The sequence below is a fragment of the Leuresthes tenuis genome, unplaced genomic scaffold (genome assembly GCF_036924035.1).
Source record: "Leuresthes tenuis unplaced genomic scaffold, fLeuTen1.0.hap1 SCAF_4, whole genome shotgun sequence".
In the NCBI taxonomy this organism is placed as follows: domain Eukaryota; kingdom Metazoa; phylum Chordata; class Actinopteri; order Atheriniformes; family Atherinopsidae; genus Leuresthes; species Leuresthes tenuis.
In genome coordinates, this window is record NW_027325358.1 from 25,487,646 (window position 1) to 25,509,697 (window position 22,052).

Below are 22,052 nucleotides of genomic sequence, written 5' to 3' on the forward strand. Positions count from 1 at the left end.
AATCACCCACACAGAGAGTGCGAGGCAACTGTTGCCAGGGAAACAGAGCGATTTTGGTTGCTAGGCACCTGGAGCTGTGCTCACAATAGTCATTTTGTTGCTTAGAAGCACACACACACACACACACACACATGCTCATATAAATACACACATAACCACAGAAATGGCTTTTGCCCAATCAACAAGTTCACACGACGTCAGAGTGAAATTCGGATTAATTAGAATTACATACTGTCACAGATTTGCTTACGCAGTGGTAGGAAATCACAGAAGTGTAAATGATAAGAGTGTAATTTATCTTGGGGGTAGGGGGTGACTAAATGCTAATATATCGCTGACTTTGCAAAGATAGGTTGATTTTCTAATTTATAATACCTAGCAATAATGCTAATGTACCAAAAATGTAATTTAGGATGTTTTATTCCACCACCTTTGCTACCTGATTAATCAGCATGCTCGAACGTCCACGAATTCTTCAAACCCATACTTCAACTTGATCAATAAAAGACATAAACATCCATCATTCTGACCAAAAATAGTTAGCCATAAAAGCAGTCAATCCCTTATTTCCCCACTGGCACATAGACCCAGTGAACCTTTGCGCTGCAATGTGTGTGTGCATTCAAATGTTCATGATGTGCCTGTTTTCATGAGATCCGTCAAACTCGTTTCCCTGCTGGCATGTGGATTATGTAAACCCTCGTGCAGTTTGGTGTTTGTGTGTGTGAGTCTGAATGTCCATTGTGAGAGTCAGTCAGCTGAGTCAAATGCTTAAATATCAGCCATAGGTGCAAGCCTTTTACGTGTCCTCATGTGTTACCGTCTGTTGTTGCAGCTACAGGTATCAAACTCACAAATTGTTAGCTATGAGCTGGAGAGTCACAAATGGGAATGGAAGAGAGGGGTGATTGTTAAGCACAGTAATCTTGGCACTTATGTCTAGAAACCCACAAACAGCCTCTGTGTTTGAGAACCGTATTGTGCGGTTCCTTTTCAGTCTGGGTAAGATAGTGAATGTAGCGTGTGAAGAGCTGCGGAAGACACCCATTAACCGTTAAGATTACAGGATCACTTGTGAAAGAAAAGGGTATGCAATCAAGAACTTGGAATTAGCGTCTGAGTCTGAAGACTTTGCTGTTAAGCCTGCTGAACTTATGCCCCGAGGCTTAGCTTAGTGGCATGGCGCAAGACTTCCCCATCAGCGCCTCTGCAGGAGAGGCAGAGTCTGGCTGAGGATAGAAACTCATCTGCTCCACAGGTGTATAGATGGGCATGGCTGACAGACATATGATTTTTAAACCTAGTCAGTGGCTGATTTTCATTAGGGTTCCTGGTTTGCCCTGATTGCATTCTATTAAAAAAAAAAAAAACCTTTCAACTGAACAAAAGAGATTGAAAGAATAAAAAAAGCGCTTCTGGGTGCTTCATTAAAAAACCCTCAGACTGGCCATACATTTACATGTGTCTGTCCAGTCTCTGCCACTGTTGAATATCAAACAGCACTCTGCTTTTGGTTCATTGTTGATGATGTAGCTTCCAGTCGACTACGCGTATTCTCAAGCAATAACATCCACATCTGTATTATCAACCCAAGAATACCCGTGGTCGAGACCGGAGCAAAGGTGCCATCCACCGCTTCAGCTCTCCTTTCGACTCCGGAGCCAACCCTCTTTTTCCGAGTTCTGCACCCTGAATAAGATTGCAGCGTAGAAGGAGGTCTGTGTGTGGAGGCGATTCTTTAAGGACAGCACCTATGATAAAGCAGACAAAAGAGATTGCATTTATCCTTGAATGGCAATGCAGCGGTTTTGCCCTGACACATCCTACGCACGTAGTCACGTCTTGGGTTAACTGCCAGACTAATAACTTGATTGAATGCTTTATAATAGCAACACACGCACAGAAACTCAGGTAGCTTTGCATCTTCGCCTGATTTGCTCAAAGTAAACAGATTACACTGCCAGCAGCTCATCCCTGGTATCAAGCGAGGCAAGCGCTCAGGGAGAGGGCTTGCTCAGCAATTATCAAATAGGTGTCAGTATGTGTTACTCTACACTGAGGGGAGGAGAGCGATTACCAGACAGATGTTTAGCCCTCACCTCCATCCCCTCCTCCTCACCTACTGTCTTCCCTCATCCCACTTTCTCACTCCTTTATGACCATCCCAACTGTTGTTTCCCACCTCCTTCCCGTGAAAACACACGCTCAGTTCTGCTTGCTGTGTCCCGTGGAGAAAAAGACAGACTCTTCCCAATCCCCACTTGCCAATTAGAGACACAGTAGCTGTCAGCTGAGGAGGAGAGGAGGGAGGAGGAGTAGAGTCATTGGGAAAAAAAAGAAGAAGAGGGGCGGTGGAGTTTGGTGTTGCATCAGCACCACAGACAGCTCCTCCTGGAAAACTCAAGCTAGTTTACAAACAAGACTTGACTGTCTCCCCCTCTCGATTTTTCTCCCCCTCTTCTCACTCTTCCTCTTAACCTTTCCCCTCTAATCACTTTGATCCCTCTGCCGCCTTTTTCCACTCCCCCTAACTGTTTGCCCTTTTATCCTCGTCTGCCCATTTCTCTCATGCCCAGATCAGTTTGTTTAGTCGTTCAGATGCATGCAGCACATGAATCATACACCATCGTCTGTATCCCTTCAGCTATCAAAGCTGCACACCATGAAACCTGACACTCCTGGAAAATTCCCATTTGCCACAGACAGTCCTCTCCCCTCTCACACTTCGGTGAGAGTCTTAACCTGCTGTCACCGCCAGGCAAGTCGAGAAGATCTTGACGTCTCCCTCATTAACCAAACTCCTCTCGTCCCCTCTCCTCCTCTCCCTCTCCCTCCCACTCGCCTCTTCCTCCATCCCAACTGTCCACATCTGGCCTTCTGATGATGACAACCCAAGAGGACGTGTCTTCTGTTCTCACTGTGAGCTGTGAAGACATGTGCGAAGGTGTCAGAGATCCGGTGTAAAAATACACGCTGCTGCTGCCCCGCTTGCTACACAGACCAACCCGTGTCTGCTCAGTGTCACCAGAGAGTCTCCGTCTGATCTGGAGACACGCTTCGGTGTGTTCACTGTAGACGTCGAGGTTAAGCTGTGATATCATGACACTCATATGGGTGTGCCTGCAGCAGCAATTCTGAGCATATGGACAAGCTGGCCTCTTTTTTTATTTTGTCACATTCATGCAAACTGATGCCGCATCCATTTATTTATGATTAGAAATTTGTTCCAAATAACGGCTACATAGACTGGTAAGAACTTTATTTGATGCCAAAAGACATCTGGTTTGAATTTATAAGAAAATCCATTTCCTGAATTGACTTGATTGAAAGTGAACTGGCTCCAGCTGGAGGGCCTAATGAAAGAAAATCTGTCTGTGTTTCATATCTACGTCTGAGACAAACAGACTTATCAATCCTTTCATGTACCTGGTATTTCAGATAGGATGCAGAATTACAAGTGGCTGTGCCAGAGGCAAAGACAAGACAGGCTTGTGATAGAAACAGAAACCGAGCGGATGCCGGGTTGCTGCTTGCACATTATTGCTTAATTGTTTGGAACTAAAGGCCCTGTTATGAGGATGTTTATGCTTATGCCTGCAACAGCAAACCTTTCCAGTCATTTCTAATAGCCACACAAAATTTTTAAAAAAAATTAACCAGTGATTGCTATTGCAACAAATCCAGCCTAGAGTGTAAAAGTAAACAGAACTCCCTGCCTTTGCCAAACTTTCTGTGACAAACTTAACAGAGACACTTTGGTTTCCTTAATCTTGCAGGGCCCTGGTGCACAGGACTCCAGTTGGCCTACTGGCCCAGATAACCACACAACCACACACTGTAAAATTGCACATAGCCAGCACCTGTTCTCTACGTGACAGGCTTGGATATCAAGCTTTCTTTGTCTGTATATACATCCGCTTCCACTGACAAAGAGAACCCAGTTCAGACTGGCAAGCGTGGATTGAATTTTGAGCCTTTTTTTTAAGGGAGTGTGAGAGAGATTTGAACCATCTTTTCTTTCATCCAACAGGCTGCACAGGCGGAAGACACGCTGGCATGCTGCTGCGGTGAAATACTGAGCTGCGTGCAGGTGCATTTCTCATCAAGTCATCTGACAGGCACTTGGCAGGGATGCTGCTGGGACCAACCTGTTTAGTTATCAAATCATAAAGCTTGCCAACGAGAAACTGATCGGGCGTTCATCTCATGTCACGGCTGTTACAAACCGTCTCAGCTTAAATCCACAAGTCTTGTTTTCGTCACTTTAGGGATTATAAACAAAGAGGCTATCTGTAATTATCTGATCAGCCTAAAGTGACAGGACCCTGATCAACGCTGCGAACAGTGGTCAAACCGTTTTTCATGTGAAATTACTGAAGAAGAAAAAAACATTTTACTTACCGCTCTGTCCACGCGTATGCAGCAGCCACGAAAAAGCCGTTCCATATGCCATACATTGTATCCACACTGAAGTGTGAGAATAGGTTATGCTGTGCAGGGAAACGCCCCCTCCGACCCCCTCCCCGTTATTCCTTTCTCCGCCGCGCGCTTCTCCTCCCGCTTGTGGGGAATCACATAACCACTCCTTGTTTTTTCCATTTTCTCCGAGGGAGGGATGGAGCGATGGAGCCTGTGCAGCAGCAGTAGCAGCAGCAGCAGCATCCTTTGCCATGTAACTCATCTGCAACCTCTCACCTCTCCTCTCCTCCTCCTCTGGTCATTTTCTCCTCCTCTCTCTTTCTCCGCCGGAGAGCATGCTCTATAAGTGCAGCAGTTCCTACTCTGGTGTCCGGGGACTTGGAAGTCATGATGGACCACCGATAGGCCCAATGGAAACAGAGTTTAGGGTTAACACACCGAATGCATGACTAAGAATGGGTCAGAGTCCTTTAATCTTTTATTTTTTGGGGACAGTGGAGTAAACCTCCCGTGGGGTCTTTTTTGTCCCCATATCCTTTATATATATATCCGACGTTCTCGCCTCATTTATGTCGTTTTACTTTATGGTGCTTTCTGACGCCTGCAGTTTTACAATGATTGGCTGAACAGACTTGTGCAATAAAATGCAACCCTGCTCAACCGACAGAAAATTACAACTCACTGAGCCATTTTAATGTAGAGAAGAAAGATATAACAACTCAGTTTGTTTTGCTGTTGACTTATTCTGTGCTCAGAATAAGTTTGCAGTGTCATGCAAAAGAGATTAATTGGCAGTCCCAGTTAATCTGAGGTGGACAAATCAATAGAAAAATTAGATGATCGTTTGTAGGGCAATATAGTGACGTCAGACGTCAGAGTATGCATTTCCACTGTCAGTCATAAATTCTGAATGTACATTGAGGTTTTTTTGCAGTGCTTTACATTTGACAATATGTGCTGTTTCTCCTGTTTTTGTTCATTTAAAAAACAGAAAGTAACACAGAGATTCTTATATTTACATCGACTTTTTTTTCATTGCCAACACTAAGAAACCAAGACGTTGTATGTTTTGTCTTGTGAGCTGCATGTCATTTGTTAACATACATCCACCCCAGCGCTTTATGCCTGTCTGCAACTCTTTCTGAAAAAAAAAAAAAAGCTGACACGGTGTTTTGTTATGGTGCCATTCCTTCTCACATCACTTATTAGACTTTCTGTCACTGAGGGAACGAAGTGAGTTTCAGTTGTTATTTTGCTCAATTCTTCCTTAAGTTGTGCACTGTTGTCTCTATTCATTCTCTATTGAAAACAGGCCAGTTAATTGCCTGTACCCACTTCTTTCCCAACCATGTCTTAGTAATTCATGAAGTATTTTATTTTGGATGGTCTTTTTGAAAAATGGATGGACGTTCCTGGAAAAGTTTGAGTTTCTATGCATATGTTGCTCTGAATTCTCACTGAACGTCTTTGCTGACTGATACAGCCCCATACCATCACAGAGCCTGGCTTTTGGACTTGATGCTGATCATTTCCTGAAAAATAAAAAAGGTGGAATACTGACCAGTACATGTTTCCACTGTGTGACAGTCCATCCCAGATGTCCCAGAGCCCAAGGACAAGGTTAACAAGAGGCATAATTTTCAAACGGTAACAGTTAAAGTGGTATTTGTGAAAGTATTTCCTTATTGTAGTGCTAGAAAGGGGTTCCCTCAGCATTGTCCTAATGTGGATATGTCAGCTGTTGATGAATGACTGGTCTTGATGCTGTGAGAGATCAGAGACCCTTACTTCTCATGCCTGAAGTTCCTCCCGATCCCATGAATAGTTTAACAATATTGTACACTTGAGAGGGAAACATATGCCAACATATCCCTTTTGCAAAGTCTTTCTTTCAGGAACATTGTTTTTAAAAGTCAAAGTGAATCATTTTCTGATGCCTTTGTTGACAAACTGGGCATCCTCGGCTCATCTTTTCTGCTTTTGTACCAAATCATCATTACAACCACCTGTTGACATCAAGTATTTGAAATAACGTTCTTAGTTTTTTAAAGTTTTTTTTAAGAAATCTCCTTAACTGCCAACTGTTTTAAAGTGTGCAGCAGGCCTGGTTTACCTGAATGGATGTATATTAGCAAATTAACCGATGGCAGTAAGAGGGGATGGTAACAATAGTAATAAGGTCTGCAATAAAATAAATGTCAAAATTAATGAAAAAAACATTTGAATTGATTAGTTTTTATGATTAATTAACATTTCTATACTATGCTAACTGTGATTATAGCGCTTATTTATATTATCTGTCATTGCTTACGTTTTCTTCCTCTTCATCCTCTTCTTCTTCTGCTGCTGTTAGAAACAGGTATGTAACAGTAATGCTTAAATCATAATAGCCATGTCTTTAAGTATGTTTCTGCAGGATCTCAGCAAAGTTTGTAAGTGTAAGTGTGTATTTGTTGTTCTAATTTCATAAGGTCCTAGAAACAATAAGCCCACTATACTTGTGAGGTCCAATATGTTTTGTGGGGACCAAATGGTGGGCCCCACATGTTTGAAAGGGATTTTATTGTTCGGGTTAGAATTGTGTTATAGTAAGGTTTAGGGCAAGGGTTAGGAGACGGGATTCAGATAAGATGGTTAGGGTAAGGGCCTGGGAAATGCATTATGCAAATGGTGAATAACCACAAAGACAGAAAAACAAGTTTGGGTGTGCATGTGTTCCTACACATATTGTTGCTTCTAATGGGACTTTTGCATTCAGTTGATGGTCCTCTTTAGCAGACATGGTGTATGGGATTGGTGGTTAAGCCTTTTATAGTTCTCTCCTCATCTGGTGGTCTGTAATGGATCTGCCCCGCAAAACTTGAAACGTGTGTGTGTGTGTGTGTGTGAGAGAGAGAGAATTCTGAAAGCTCAGTAACAACCCATGCATGCTGTCCAGATACTTTTGTTAATTTCATTCTCTCTCTGCTCTTACTACTGACAGAGGAGCAGACAGGTGGTGAGCAGGTTAGTTTTATGTTGTAGAGCTCACTGGACTAAAACATGCTCTGGAGCCTTGGGGCCATAAAATAAATGACAACATTTCCTCAAATCGGCAGCTCCGGAGTCTTGCTGTCTTTTGCGTTCTGTGTCTGTCACACACACACACACACACACACACACAAACACGCACACAGTCAGCAGTGCACACATTCACACACGGTGTTAATGGCTTCATAATTGTCAGAGGCAGACCACTGAGCATAATCAGGAGACTGCAGCAAGGCAAAGACCTCCATTTGTAATTTACTGTGACAGATAGTACATTTTTATTACCCAAAGGCCTCTGATTTGTTTTGGGATGCGATAAACCGCACTCTTCCACATTCTTTTTTGTCTCATATTTCACTTGCACTCTCTTTCTCTTTTTCTCTATCTCTCTCTCTCTCTCTCTCTCTCTCTCACACACACACACACACACAAACACACACACAAACACAAAGCAGTTCAGCCCCAGACTCTGTGTGACCTGGGGGTCAGAAGCATTACGCCAAACAGACAGATGCTGAGTCAGGGAGCAAAGTTCAGCTCATCACAGGAAATCACGGGTACAGTTCACACACAAACACAAAGGGACACATGCATGCGTGCTCTGAAGCAAACACACACACACACACACACAATTACTCATATAGACCCGGTAACATATGATTAAAACGTCTTGGCACGGTTTGCTTTGGGGTTAGATTCACAATTGATCTTTAGTGCCATCTTGAAAATAGTTTTTCTCATTAAATAGATTATATACTCCATAATGGATGGAATCAAATCAATGTAGCAAATCCAAGTATCCTCTTTTTTCTTTTTTTTTTCCTAATGCATCTTCCTTGTCAAACTCACCTTATACATTTGACACACTGAAGCCTGACCTCTGCCAGATGAGGCTTTGGTATTCAAGTGTTAGCACTGGCTAAATTAGCTTCAAGCAGCTATACTCAGGACTTTTAAAGTACACATGCAGTAAGGCCTGAAAATATGTGAGCCCTCACACAGTTTTTTTTAATTATTACATTTATTTAAGCTGCCAAACAAAGTCTGTCAAAGTGAGAGTTATAGAATGAAAAACGGTCGAAAAATGCAGAGTCTCAACTTTAATTTGAGGATATTCACATCTAAACTGGAGGAAAATATTATTCAGAGGCTTAAATGTAATTGGATAAATTAACATAACCGTAAATAAAACTCTGCTTTTCAAAACTTTGTGAAAAATCTTTTGCAGGTGTTGACATCCTTAAGTCTTGAACCAATGGACCCCACCAAAAAAAAGCTTTATCCACATTTTGATGCTTTACTGGAGCTGTCCTCTGCTGCGTTTTGTTCAACGGTTCTTTTTTTACTTAAATTTCATCTTGAGCAAGTGCAAGGCAGCTCAGTCAGGTTGAGATCAGGCAATTGAGTCGGTTGGTGCAGAACGTTCCACCGCTTGCCTTAAAACAATGAGCCATTCTGACACGTATACTTTTATCCTCCCTATCTTTCTGATATAGGTTGATCTTACCTTCACCTGTCCTAAGAATGCCATTTTAGAGCTCTTCTGGCTTTATACAATGTGTTTTTTTCTCTGCCAAAGTCTAATCTGGCCTGTCTGCTCTTGAGGTTTATGAATGGTTTGCACCTTGTGGTGAACCCTCTGTATTTGCTCGCGTGAAGTCCTCTCCCCGTGACAGACTCGATAATGACATCTCTGCCTCCTGGAGAGTGTTTTTCATCTGGATTGATGTTGTGAAGGCTTTTCTTTACCATGGAGAGAAACATGCACTCATCCATCTCTGTTGTCCTCTGTGGGCGACTCTTTTATGTTGCAGAGCTCATTAGTGCTTTTCTTCTTTCTCTGAATGTACCAAATTGTTTATTTGGCCACTTCTTACATTCTGTCCATCTCTCTGATGGATTTGTTTTATGTTTGCAGCCGTGCAATCCCCAGTTTAATTTTCATTGAGAACTTAACAGCTTCTACATGCAAACATTATTCTTGGAATAAACTCAAGATCCTTTACCTGCTTAAGTCTTGAGGAATTGATAAAGAAATAGCCTACACCAGTCCATGAAGCAGCTTTTTCAGTCAACAATCCAATTAAATTTGAGCCCCTTAAAAAACATCTATATATAATGAAGAACTTCTGAATATTTCTTATTTTGGATCTGAATCCCCTCAAATAAAGATGAAGGTCTCTACTCTGTTGTTTTCAAAATTTTTCATGTCCAAAACACGCTCATGAGCCATTAGAATAACATACGTAAATAATTCAATTGAGTGCTTCTGCACACTGAGGCAGAACTTAAAGATGCAAGAGATTCATCCTCTAATTGGAGTGGAAGTGTGTTTATTATGCTCAGCAGTTGGTTTGTAGGATTGGAAATGGGGATGCTGGCAACCAGGATGGAAAAGCTGTGTGTGTGTGTGTGTGTGTGTGTGTGTGTGTGTGTGTGTGTGTGTGTGTGTGTGTGTGTGTGCATCAGTGTTAACAAGAGAGACAAATAGGACACACAAATAGGAATGGAGAGAGAGAGAAAGAGGCAGGCAGGTGCATCACTAATGGCTTTTTAAAAAGGTTACAGCATAGAGCTCTTCTTTTCTAATGGGTCTCTGGCTGTGCTTGAGCAATTTCCGGAAAGGATAATGTTGTTGAGAGTCCGGAGAGTTGTGTGTATGTGTGTGCGTCTTGACGTTAACAAGGCTGACAACCACAAATTCAAAGGAGCACGAAGAGGAGGCGGGAAGAAATTGGTGCAATTTAGAGAGACGGACAAAGAGAGAAATTGTATGTGTCTATATTTCAGAGTAATTGTGACACTACATTACATTTATTGGCTTGATGACTGACGAACGCCGTGGGCCATCAGAGGTCTCAAACGAAAAGATTTAAAATTTTGTATTTGTTTTGTACATTTTTACCATCCTTATTTGCCATTTGATATCACAGATCTAGTGAATTCCTCTGAACGGTTCCCTCTTCCAATAAGCACGGCAAACAGGGCCATCTTCTGTCGACAGCTGGCAACTACAACGCCTTGGACTAATTCAGTCACACAGCAGGTTTTTGTAAAACAAATCCCCAATCTATTAATCCACCAAGGAAACTTTGTGGTTTGTACAGTCCGTCCATCTGTTAGTCAGCATGATTACTCAAAACACAGACAAATTTACATCAAACTTATTACCAGAGGTAGCGCATGCAGCTGAGGAATGATTTCCTTTGCAAGTTTGATCTGGAATCAGGATTTTATTGTAATAATAATTTCATGTATCTTTTCAACGCCAATTTTTTTTTTTTGCATGTTTTCCTTTGAACTCTGAACAAAGTAGACATTAAAATTCAAATGACATACTTTTCACCTTCAGTTTTAATCTTAAGGAGAGAACCATCTCAAGTCCACAAAGGGGCAGTATTTTACCATTAACACACTAACTTTTCACCGTAGTGCTCACTGTGGAACTGTTGAGATGAAGTATTCCCATCAGAATGCATCATGTAATAGATGAGCAACTTACAGCTACAAGGATGTTACACTTAACTGATGGTAGCTTCAGATAAATTTCAGATCATAACAACCAAAAAATGTATAAAGTGTAACCTTCTCTCATTGATTTTGAATGGCGCACATCCTCTGTGAAAATACTAAAGTTTTTTTATTCGTAGGACATTGAATGACAGTTTTCTCTTAGAAACATGCATTTGGACCTGTCATTAAATGAAGAAAACACAACAGATAAACAGATTAGGTTCCCTGGTTTGAATCTCAGCAGGGCTCTCTCTGTGTGAGGCTTGATTGTTTCTCCTTGTGGATGTGCAGCTCCTCTTCTGGCAGTCCGGCTTTCTCCCACAGTCGAAAAGCATAAATTATGTGTTAATTGGTGATTCTAAGTTGACAGTAGGAGCAAGTGTGAGCCTGCACAGTTGTTTGGCTCATATGTCTCTGTTTTGGCCTTGAAATAAACACTTGCGACCTTTGCACTACACTCCCTCTTGCCTGGTGTCAGCTCGAATATTCTCCAGTCCTCTCCGTCCCTGAATCGGCTAAAATGGGTACGAAAAATGGGTGGATGATACAAAATCCAAAAGCAATGTACGAAAAAACAAGTAAATTAAACAAATGAACCCCAAAGTCAGAGAAACTACAAAAAAAACCCCAAGAGCTGCATCTCAGTTAGCAGGTTAAGTGTTAAAGTTCACGACAGTACAGTTAGAAAAAGACTGAACAAGTATGGCGTGTTTGGAAGGATTACCAGGAGACAGAGAAAAAACAGTCGGAACAAACCACAAGACTTCTAGAACAATGTCCTTTGACAGGTTACACCAAAGTGAAGATGACTGATCATAATACACAGCACCATGTCAGGAGAAAACAAAATGCAGAATAACAGCACAAACTCCTCATACCAACCGTCGGGCACATGGAAGGAGAGATAACGATTTAGGCTCGTTTTGCAGTAACAGGAACGGGACACCTTGCAGTCAATGAGTTAACCATGAACTCATCTGTAGTGTATATATAGATATTCTAGAGTCAAATGTGAGGCCATCTGTCTGACAGCTACGACTTGGCTGAAACTGGGTCATGCAACAGGACAATGATCCCAAACACAGCAGCAAATGTACAACAGAGTGACTGAAAAAGAATAAAACCCAGGTGTTGCAATGGTCCAGTCAAAGTACAAAGCTCAACCTGACTGAAATGATGTGGTGGGACCTAAAGAGAGCTGGACATTAACAAATGCCTGCAAACCTCAATGAACTGAAGCAACATTGTAAAGAAGAGTGGATGAAATTCTGAAATGAGACAGATAACATCAGATACAGAAAAAAATGGCACGTGAGCCTCAATTTCATTCAGTCTCCTCCATTTCAGGGGAGCAAGCATGCTGCAGGGGACCTGTTTGGAAGAAATGTGAATTACACCTGTTCTTCAGTCAAAATGTCTGACAGATACTGAAGGCTAATTCAAAGCAAGTAGTCCCTTTCTCAGAGAGTTTGTGACTTCCAGTGTAGCATCAATGATACATCCTTATTAACGGATTCTCACAAGAGTGTGTGATAACTGTAATTTATTTTAGTAAATAAAATACAAAACACAGACTTAGAACATGAAATTAACATTATGTGGACAGATAACATGTGCTCAATCTCTTTATTTGTGCTCAATCTCCTCAATTGTTTACAGAAAAAAAAAATCTGACCTGAAAAAAATGTTTGTATTCTCAGAACTATAACAAGCACCTTCTGCTATAACAGGCATTGTTAGGACACCTTGGCAGGGGTCCTTTAGAGGCCTGCAGTCACACACAAGCACAAGTGTGTAAGTATAGCATCTAAATTTGACAGTTTATCTTAAGAAAACAGATCGCCAGATTAACAGTTGTGCTGCCATACAATGTGCTCAATATAAATATACACAAAATCCCAATAAGCACACGTACACACACTCACGCACACACACGCTGAATAAAAAACACTATAACGTCTTCTTTATATAACCCATTCCGAAACCTAGTATGACCTGCAGTGTCCTTTTGAACTGAGCAGAACCGAGCAGGTTGTTTGCACGCAGGATGTATGCAAGTTAGACTTCACACACATCTGCACAGCGCTACATTCCTGCTTCACTTTAGATCCCGCCACTACTCATGTTCCTACACCACAGCCTCAGGTGGCTTCACATTGTTCACACTTTAAACAGAATGATAATGTTGTATATACTCTATAAAGAAACCTATGCACTGTACAAAACTATACAAAACTCCGAATTCATACGTCTGTGTAACACACCGGTCTGTGCCATTACTTTTATACAGTCAGCAAGAGGAGGTAATGATGGATAGAATCAGGGAGACACTGGGAATAACTGATCAGACAGATTTGTTTTGGAAACACCAGCTGATATGAGTGAAAGAAACATCATGTTTGTGTCCTGCATCTTGATATATATATATATCTTTTAAGAGAAAAAAAACAAACATAAAAAAACATGACACAACTAACCAATAAGAACACTGAACGATAAGTAGTACATTTTGGGATAAGAAACGGATGCCCCAAAACAAATGTGGTATCACAAGCACAGCTCTAGTGGGTATAAAATCTCTCCTCTATCACGTCACACAATCAAAAGCAAAATAGAAAGATACGACACAGTTTACTGAACACTAAATCGGTTCACCTGTGCCATAATTTACAGAAGTGCTCCCCTCCTTGACAGCAAATCTGTACCACAATTCTCAACTTTCCCTGCATTCTAATGACACAAAGGTCTTTATTTGTTAATTGTGTCCTGTGCTCGTTTCCATTTATTGTCCTGAGTATTACAAAATGGTCTTTAGGAAAATCCACTTGTGACCCTCAGCTCAGCTGAGTGGTTTATTTTCTTTTTTGATTGGAAATATCAAGTCATCACCAGCCAACAGTCATTAGTCACTGTTGAGTCTCTGTGGAAAACCGCACAAGGTAACAGGGCACAGTATTGCTTTAACAGCTCTGGCTTTAACGAGGCTTTACGTGGGGTCTTCTACACCCAAAGGGAAAGGGAGGCCATCTTGAAGAACAAACAGTACAGCACAGGGAAGGAATGGAGGTCTCTGTTTCCCGCTGGTCATTAGCAGATGATAAAATTCAGCCAAGCTGTTTTCCTCTGTGATGGGTGAACCTTCACACCTGGGTGGATTTGACTCGTCGCAGAGGTTGTCGTCCTTCAGGGTGGGCAGGGCAGGGCGGGGGGCATTCAGTGGGCAGGTCTAGACTGCGCTGGTGAGGCAATGTCTTGGTGGGAGGAGCACATCTGGAGGGACGGGGGACAAGGTTGGCTGATGGTCATGTGATCTCAGAATACGGTAGCCCTGGAGCCTAAAAGGAGGAGAAAATAAAGAGAGGGGAGATGGGGAGAGGAACATAGCAGTATAAAACCTCTAGATGCATTAAAAGGTAAAAGTAGATGCAGACAGACAACCAACGTTATCAGCAAAAACAAGAAAAAAGGAAAAGACAACACTAAAATCACAAAATGTAAGTGTTTGTCTCACCTAAGCCCAAATACAAATACATTTCTAACCCCCAACCCTTACCTGGAGGCCACTTAACTTTTCAAGTGGACTCTCTACACGGGGCAGGCTGAGGAGAGGCAGCCCAACAGAGGGCTCTGAACGCTGAGGATGAGGAGGAGGAGGAGGATGAGGGACAGCTATCTGGGTTGGGTTGAAGTTGTTGATCACACATGACACCTGATGGAGAGCAGATAAGAAGGGGCAAAGAAAAAAAGAAAGGAGAGATTTACGTGAAGTGCTTTCTTAATAGAGACTCCTTTAATGCCACCATACGTAGGAATCGTACAGTCAAATGAATCATCAGTCCATTATTCTACCATTTCTTCTGCACCCAAATGACATCAACAGCGCTCTCTTTTTGCATTCTTCCCTCACACAGTATCTATCAAATGATGATGTTCTTGACTAGAAAATTTCATTTAAATTTGAAAAGAAATGTTCCAACTATGACTATGATTAAATGATGAGGGAAAAAAGATTTCCAATTATCACCCCTTCGGCCTGATGATTTATTCCACACACAGTCCATAAAATTCATACACATATGCACAAATGTTCTGAGCTACAACATTCTTACCAACTGGCACAATATCACTTACTTCATAACCAGATTTAGTGACAGATAAGATCCTTTTAATGTCAAAGGAAGATTTTATGCATTATTTTATAGAAGTGGTGTGCTGTTTAAGTCATGCTTTTCAAAATAAGGCCCCCTGTCCTACAAATGCAAAACGCAGTACAGTCTAGAAAGGGGCACCGACTTGTAACCTGTAAAACCTTTTGTGTGTTTTGTGAGTGACCAGACCAGTATACAGATTTCAATAACTAATTGACTTATGAGCCAGCTATCCCAGAGGCCAACTCCCTGCTCCAAAATGTTCTTAAAATGTTGCTATTCCAGAAAATGAAGTGTCTGAAACTTTGGCATTATCCACAGCTGCAGTCAGAGACAATGCAGCTAAAAAAGGCAGACGATGTAATTCCAGTTAGACCTGCTGGGGTATTTTGATATAAAGAACAAAAAAAAAGCAAGATGTTTTGGAAGCAGCAGGTGTTGTGAGGCCCTCATTCTCATATCATCAGTCTTGCCTTGTCTTAAACACTCAGCAGTGTTTAAAAAAAGCTGTTAAAAAAAAAATCCTATTATTTTAGTTGGTAATCCCAGGTTGTTTTCCACTTTCTCCAGTAAATTAGGAATAATTTGCCTTGAAAATCAATATTCTGATAACGTCTTCCCCTGGCCTTCCAAACAGATTAATGTGAGGGGAATTTCAGAGACGGGGGTGTTAACTGAAGGGCTCGGTAGTTTCCGGTGTCATACATTTCATGCTTTATCCTTTGTACCCTCCCTCCCCTCCCCTCGCCACCCTCTCTTTGCTTCCTATTACCAGGAACGCAGCGATGGCCCCTCCCGTGATAAATCCAGCCACGATGTCGTTCCAGTGGTTCCTGTGTTCAGTCACCCTCACGACTCCCACCAGCACAGCCAGAGACAGCAGCACCAGGCATATGGTGGGCTTCATCAGACGGGTTCCTTTGGTCCGGAACACCAAGGTCACATACATCTGAAAGACACAAGCAAACAGGAATTAAATGTGTTCAAGAAAATAATGAACAAATAAAAAAAACTAAATGGGTCCATTCAGCCACCTCGGACAGTACAAAGTGTGCTACAGCCTGACTGGCATCATAGTTTGAACATCTCGATCTGGCCACAAGAGGCCGCACTCTGCAGTGATTTTACAACAGCTGAACGCGTAAGTAAAAAGGTGGTGAGGCTTCAGCTGCACTTAAATCACAATTAAATGTTTGTGTTGTCGGTTTTTTTCCTTTTCCATGACTGTGAAACCCAATTACTCTGCACGTGTCTGAACATATGTTGTCCCTTTGGGAATTAAAGGTTTTGCCAAGTGGAATTAAAGCCAAAAACCTTTGCAGAGGGTTTGTGTTAAGATCAGGTGATGATGATTATTATTACTGCAGGTGTGTATATATGCATCATCAAATGTGAAATTCTGAGGGGAATTATGTGAAATACAATTCAGTCATTGTATGTATGTATATGTATATAAGAATGAGCACAATTCTTAAAAGATTGCTTTACTGTACTGACAGCCTCCACATGGGAGATTATAGTTAATCTATGTATTGTGGGAAGAACTGATTACAATTACTGACCATCCATTACACTTTACACATGTGATTTAACAAATTATTTCCATTTCTTTAAAAACTCCTCAAATAGATTTAGCATTTTAAAGGAATTGAAAAAAAAAGAACTAAGTTCTATTTATATGTTTTTAATCACAATTCAAACTTAGTCCTCAGAGAGTTTATAGCCCTCCTTGTGCAGCCCCACAGCTTTGGCTCATCTAAAAAAACTTGTCATTTTTTTTATGATTGGCAGGCATTGTTGCAGCTGAGGGGAAGCACACAATGCTTGTAAAACAGCGAGGAGGCTCTAAAAGCAAACTGTACAACACTGATTAAGAAGATTTCTTATTTTTGATTTTAAATGCGATTCAGAATAGGAGGGATGACGCAACAAACATCTGCAGGACATTTAAGGTCATCATCTGCTTTTTGTATTGAGCTAATCTGCCGTCAGAAAATACAGACCATAGCTGGTATAATATCATATATATTATATATACATATATGGGATAGCATCTCCCAGCACTGATGATTACTGCATTTACTGCTGGATTATATTCAACTTTTCCACTGACAATAAAGACAAGCTACTACTTTAAACATGTGGATCTCATCATTTGGAACTTTGGACTAATTAATAGAAACATTCAACCTTGTAATGTGTAAAATATATGACAGAAACAAGTAAAAATATTGTAAGTGCCCCTTAAACAAACTATATAGAGAAGTTCCCTCTTGATGTGAGAATCTACTTTTATTTTTATTTTTATATTCTGTCCTCTTGTCCTTTGATGAACCAATATGGGTTGATAAAATGTAACTGTCTGATTAATATTTTATAGGTTGGGTATTGTATAGTATTACCACCAACCACATTTTTCACAAAATTGGCAACTCAAGTTTTATTCTTTGTAAATAAAACTGGTCCATAAAACACTAGTAAATAATTCCAACTTTACTAACCAATTATTTAAAGTTTATATGTTTCTATAAAGTATTCTCAAGAAAAAGTAGTTTCACACGTTCCAGTTTGGCTTGACCAATGAAAAAGTCGAGCAGAAACACATACAATGTGCACACAGGTCTCCCTTCACCCAGACCCTTCTCCTACCACTGTGTAGACAGCTGAATAAAAACTGAGTGCCGCATCTTTGGAGGGGAAGGATTTGCGGGCGGACGCCACCAGGTACGGGTGTCCCGTGCAGGCTCGGTGCTCTGTGATGTACTGCAGAGGAGACTGGCAGCCCAAAGCTGTGTAATTTGGCTTGCATGTGGACAGGAAGTGAGGCGTCTGGTTTCCTGTCACCACTTGTCCGGCATTGGCAAAAATAGTGGTAGTGAAGAGACCAAAGGAGTAAACACCTGAGTGAAAAAAAGGGCGTGAGTAAAGAGTGAAGTCAACACAACTAAGAGTCAGAAATATTTATTTATAGTGGAATTCAGCTATTATTCATGAGTGTTATCTGTGTGGTATTTAAAGGCCAGACAGGCACAGCTCTGCTTTTAGGCTTTGTGAATTCAGCCCACTACACAGAGATGCTAAAAAAGATTACACTGTGTCAACAGAGCGGGGCATGAAAAGAAGGGCAATGGAAATTGGTCCACAGGAGACCCACTCTGAGGATAAGGGCTCCTTTTGTGTAGCCCACATACTCTGTGACAGAGGAGTGGTGCTCTAAGTCTTAATGAGCCTTGGACCCAGAGTACAGAGGCTCCCATAAGTCAAAGCTGAAGAACTTCTGATCTTTAGGACTATGACTGACCCAGAAAACGTACGATCCTACGGAGGAGAGGATTGAAATAACAGCAGTCAGCGGTCACTATGGTCTTCTCCTGAGCTCCTTCTGTCTTCACAAAGAAACTGGTCACTTCCCCGATCAGAATCTGGCGATACACAAAGAGAAGAAAGAGAGACACAAACATTTCTGTCAAATAGAGAGCTGAAACTGCATGGATAAGGGCCGATCAGCTTCAATGAATATTCTGCCAGTTAAATATGGCGCACAGCAAAATGATTCATGTGTTCCTCCCTCAGCCGGGCAGTGATTGCAATTTCCCCCACCACTCGCTTGATTTTATGCTGCTTTATGAAATCCCATTAACTGTAATCAGTGGGACTTTTTTACCTGGATGTCTCAGAAACCTCTGATCTTTCCACTTCTCCTTCTTTTTTGCAAGAATTGTACTGCAGCTCCATAAAACCACGACAATACTTTGCTCAGTCATGTGAAGCAAGTTAATGACCTCAACAATGAGCATTTGGTTTCCAAGTTAACTGCCAAGTTAATCAAACACATCTTCTACTATTTCGATGAAATGTTTAATGTTTTAGCTCACCGTGATCACACTCATAAAACCTCAATATTTATATTATTAAAGCCTATGCTCAGTCTGAGGAATTTGACCCTGATTTCTTTTAAATGGGGAATAAATTGACTGAAGACCTGGACATCGTCACTGTTTGCTTGTGGAATTTGTCTCATCAGGGATCTTATGCTGACAGAAGCATGGATAAATGTAGGTTACATGTTCATCAAATATGCATGGCTCAGAGTAATGAATGTGGGATGATGCTAGAGCAGCAAAGCTTCTCGTTCTCAGTGTGTCAGACGAAGGCTACACAGGCACTGATGCCATGAATAAGAGCCACCAGGGTTAATTTGGAGTCGTGGTGCACAGGTGTCAGCAAAACTTATGTCTTTGGTATGTATGACGTGACCTCAGTGCTTCAAAGACAAACAACGCTGAGGTTTTTTTTGTATCAGGCAGAGTGGTTTGGGGATTTCTAATAATGCTGCTAACATATCTGATGTATCTGCAAAACTGTATTTATTTCAGGATGAAAATATAATTTTCTTTCAGTGGTAGCTCGACAACTGATGGAATTTGTAGTAAACTTTTGAAATGTTCTTTCACAGATGAACAACATCATGTGACGTATGACGCTATCTAAATAATAAAATGTAGAAGAAGTGTAACAAAACACAAGGTACACTCTTAAACCTTGTTCACACCACAAGAGTTCAAGCCATCAAGACAAATGTTGGAGGTGGCAGACAAAATTCCCCCATATCTGAGGCAAATTGGTGGTTAAAATGGCGGCCATTGATCGCTATGAGCGAAAGCTCAAAAGACACGTCCCAACCTCCCACTGAACATCGAGCATGCTTGATATTGCAGATCAGAGAGGAACTTCAGCCATTGAGAGTGCAAGGGACAAGGTCAGGGGTCAACCTGGAGGAGGAAAGTAAACAGACATACAACAATATGAAGGAAAGCCTGATGAAGAGACTATGGCCTGCTGTGGAAATTCTGTTGAATCTTGGTAAACACTGGTGCATGCTTCCCTGATGTTTACATTGTGTGATATTGTAGCAGACACAAGAAAGAAGCCGTGAGAGAAACTTAAGCCTTCTCCTTAACAGCCAGGTGAGCAAAACAGAAATCAGAAAAAGTGAGCAAAATCAGCAGGTTTGAGCACCTGGTATGGAGCATTCATGTGTGTGCCAAGAAGAAACGACTGGGAGGGCTTTTAAGGACATTGTCCATCACTCTGCAGTAAAATTGATTATTCACAAGTGGGAAGGCTTTATCCTGGAAGGGTTGACAGGGGAAAGAGTCTTCTCTCTAAAAAGAATGTGGCATGGCTTACGTTTGCAAAGTCGCATCCAATCAATAATGAAACAGTTTTGCATGTCGTGCTGTTGTTCATCTAAGGTTGTTTGATGCTGTGAAACTTTAGAAGTGAAAGAGGGTGCGCTTTCTTTTTCACACCCCTACATGCCACATTTCACACACATGTAAAAAACAGATAGGACATTACTAACCAGACACAAATTTGAGGGGAGGACAAAAACAAAACCAGTCACCTTGGCCATATATGAGAGAAAAATACAGAGAGAACACAGAGGGCATATTTATTCTCCAAAAACAGAAACTGATCGTTCATGTGACCTGCCATTCAGTAATTGGTTCAGTTTGTCACAGCTGAACACATTCTATGAATCCATCTGCCTTTGTGCATCACAAATCTACTTACAAAAGGCAAAAATCACGTGAAACTGAGGAAATTTGAGCAAATCTTGCCATGTCCATCAGCCTTTTTATAATATGGAACTTTTAAATAAGGAAAAAAAGGCTAATGGCTCCAATATGAGGTTGCTGGTGTTTCAGTGGAAGAAAACTGCATAATTTTCCAGACTGCATAAACTTCACAGCAAGTAATACATTTTGTTGAAAAGTTTTTTGCTATGTGAAAAGGCTAACCGGTACTTCGGATCTGTCAGGACTAGACTGCATAGGATTCATAAATGAATTAAAAAAAAGCACAACCAATCAGAAACCTCCAAGCTACGTAAACAGCTGTCAAGATATTCTTGAGCAACTTTCCAGTTATTAGTGGACAACTAATGGACAAAGCTAAGCAAAGCAGAGCAGAGCAGAGCAGAGCAGAGAAGGCTGCCTCAGAATGTAATTAGCCACTGCCTGCAACAAAAATGACTCCACACTCTCACCAAATGATTGCTTTAAAAATGACCTAGCGAATGAGTCCGAAACTTTGTACTGGCATTGACTCTGACTAAATGAATGCCTCAAAGTGTCTGTCTGTGTTCACAGAGCCAGGATCACGACTCCATTGAGAATTAAACACTACAAAGAATACAAAGGATTCAGCTGCTGGAAACATAAGCAGTCCCTCCTCGACTCTTTGAACTGGATTCAGGTGTGGTATTGAAACTAAATCAGAACATCAGTAGTTTGTGGCAGAAACACATGTTGTTTGTAGGTTATAAAGCATGAAATTATTGACATGAAGCATTTCTAGAACAGAGTTTCCAGAACACAATGATGGAGGGTTTCTGTGACTTAAGGTGGATGTGTGCTCTCATCCTAGCTCATGTTATAACCCTCTTGAATGTCTCAGGAGTTACTTGTGTGAAGTGAGGGTGGAGAGAATAGGGAGGAAAACGAATGCAGCAGACAGAAGCAGTGATGATGAGGACAGTAGCTGGCAGCCAAAGAGGCACAAGACACAAAGACTTGGACAGTGTTGATGACAATTAATCCCTGTGACACTGAGATTACAGATTAAAGAAAAAAAAAAGATGTCACAAAATGATCAAACTATCAGTGTCTCATGTTAAACTTGCCAAGACAGCCCCAGAACTGGTCTATTCAGTGAGAACACACTCACACACGCGCACAAAACAATGAAATTGATTTTTTTAATGAGAGCAACTCATGGATTTTTTCCTACATTAGTGTTTAAAATAAAAAATAAAAAATAAAAAAATCAAGAAAGATTCATACAATACAAGTCCTCTAAAACATAACTTCTAAGAGGAAGGGGTGTGCAAGCAGCATGACTGCTGCGGCCACAGACCCGATAGAAACAGTCTCTGAG

General features: G+C 41.2%; 1 protein-coding gene across 3 annotated transcripts in view; it reads right to left on the reverse strand.

Annotated features, from left to right (window-relative positions):
• Positions 1-13,813: 13,813 nt before the first annotated feature.
• Positions 13,814-22,052, reverse strand: part of LOC140304663 (phospholipid phosphatase-related protein type 5-like) — a 51,144-nt gene continuing 42,905 nt past the window's right edge. For 2 of the 3 annotated variants that reach the window (XM_072383392.1, XM_072383391.1), the window contains 5 exons: positions 18,412-18,532; positions 17,760-18,010; positions 15,883-16,059; positions 14,532-14,671; positions 13,814-14,297 (listed from right to left, as the gene is read on the reverse strand). In XM_072383392.1, the coding sequence (XP_072239493.1) occupies positions 14,189-14,297; positions 14,532-14,671; positions 15,883-16,059; positions 17,760-18,010; positions 18,412-18,532 (798 nt within the window). In that variant the 3' untranslated portion in view covers positions 13,814-14,188. Of the gene's footprint in view, positions 14,298-14,515; positions 14,672-15,882; positions 16,060-17,759; positions 18,011-18,411; positions 18,533-22,052 lie in introns of all 3 variants that reach the window. The other variant, XM_072383393.1, reaches the window with a different exon arrangement.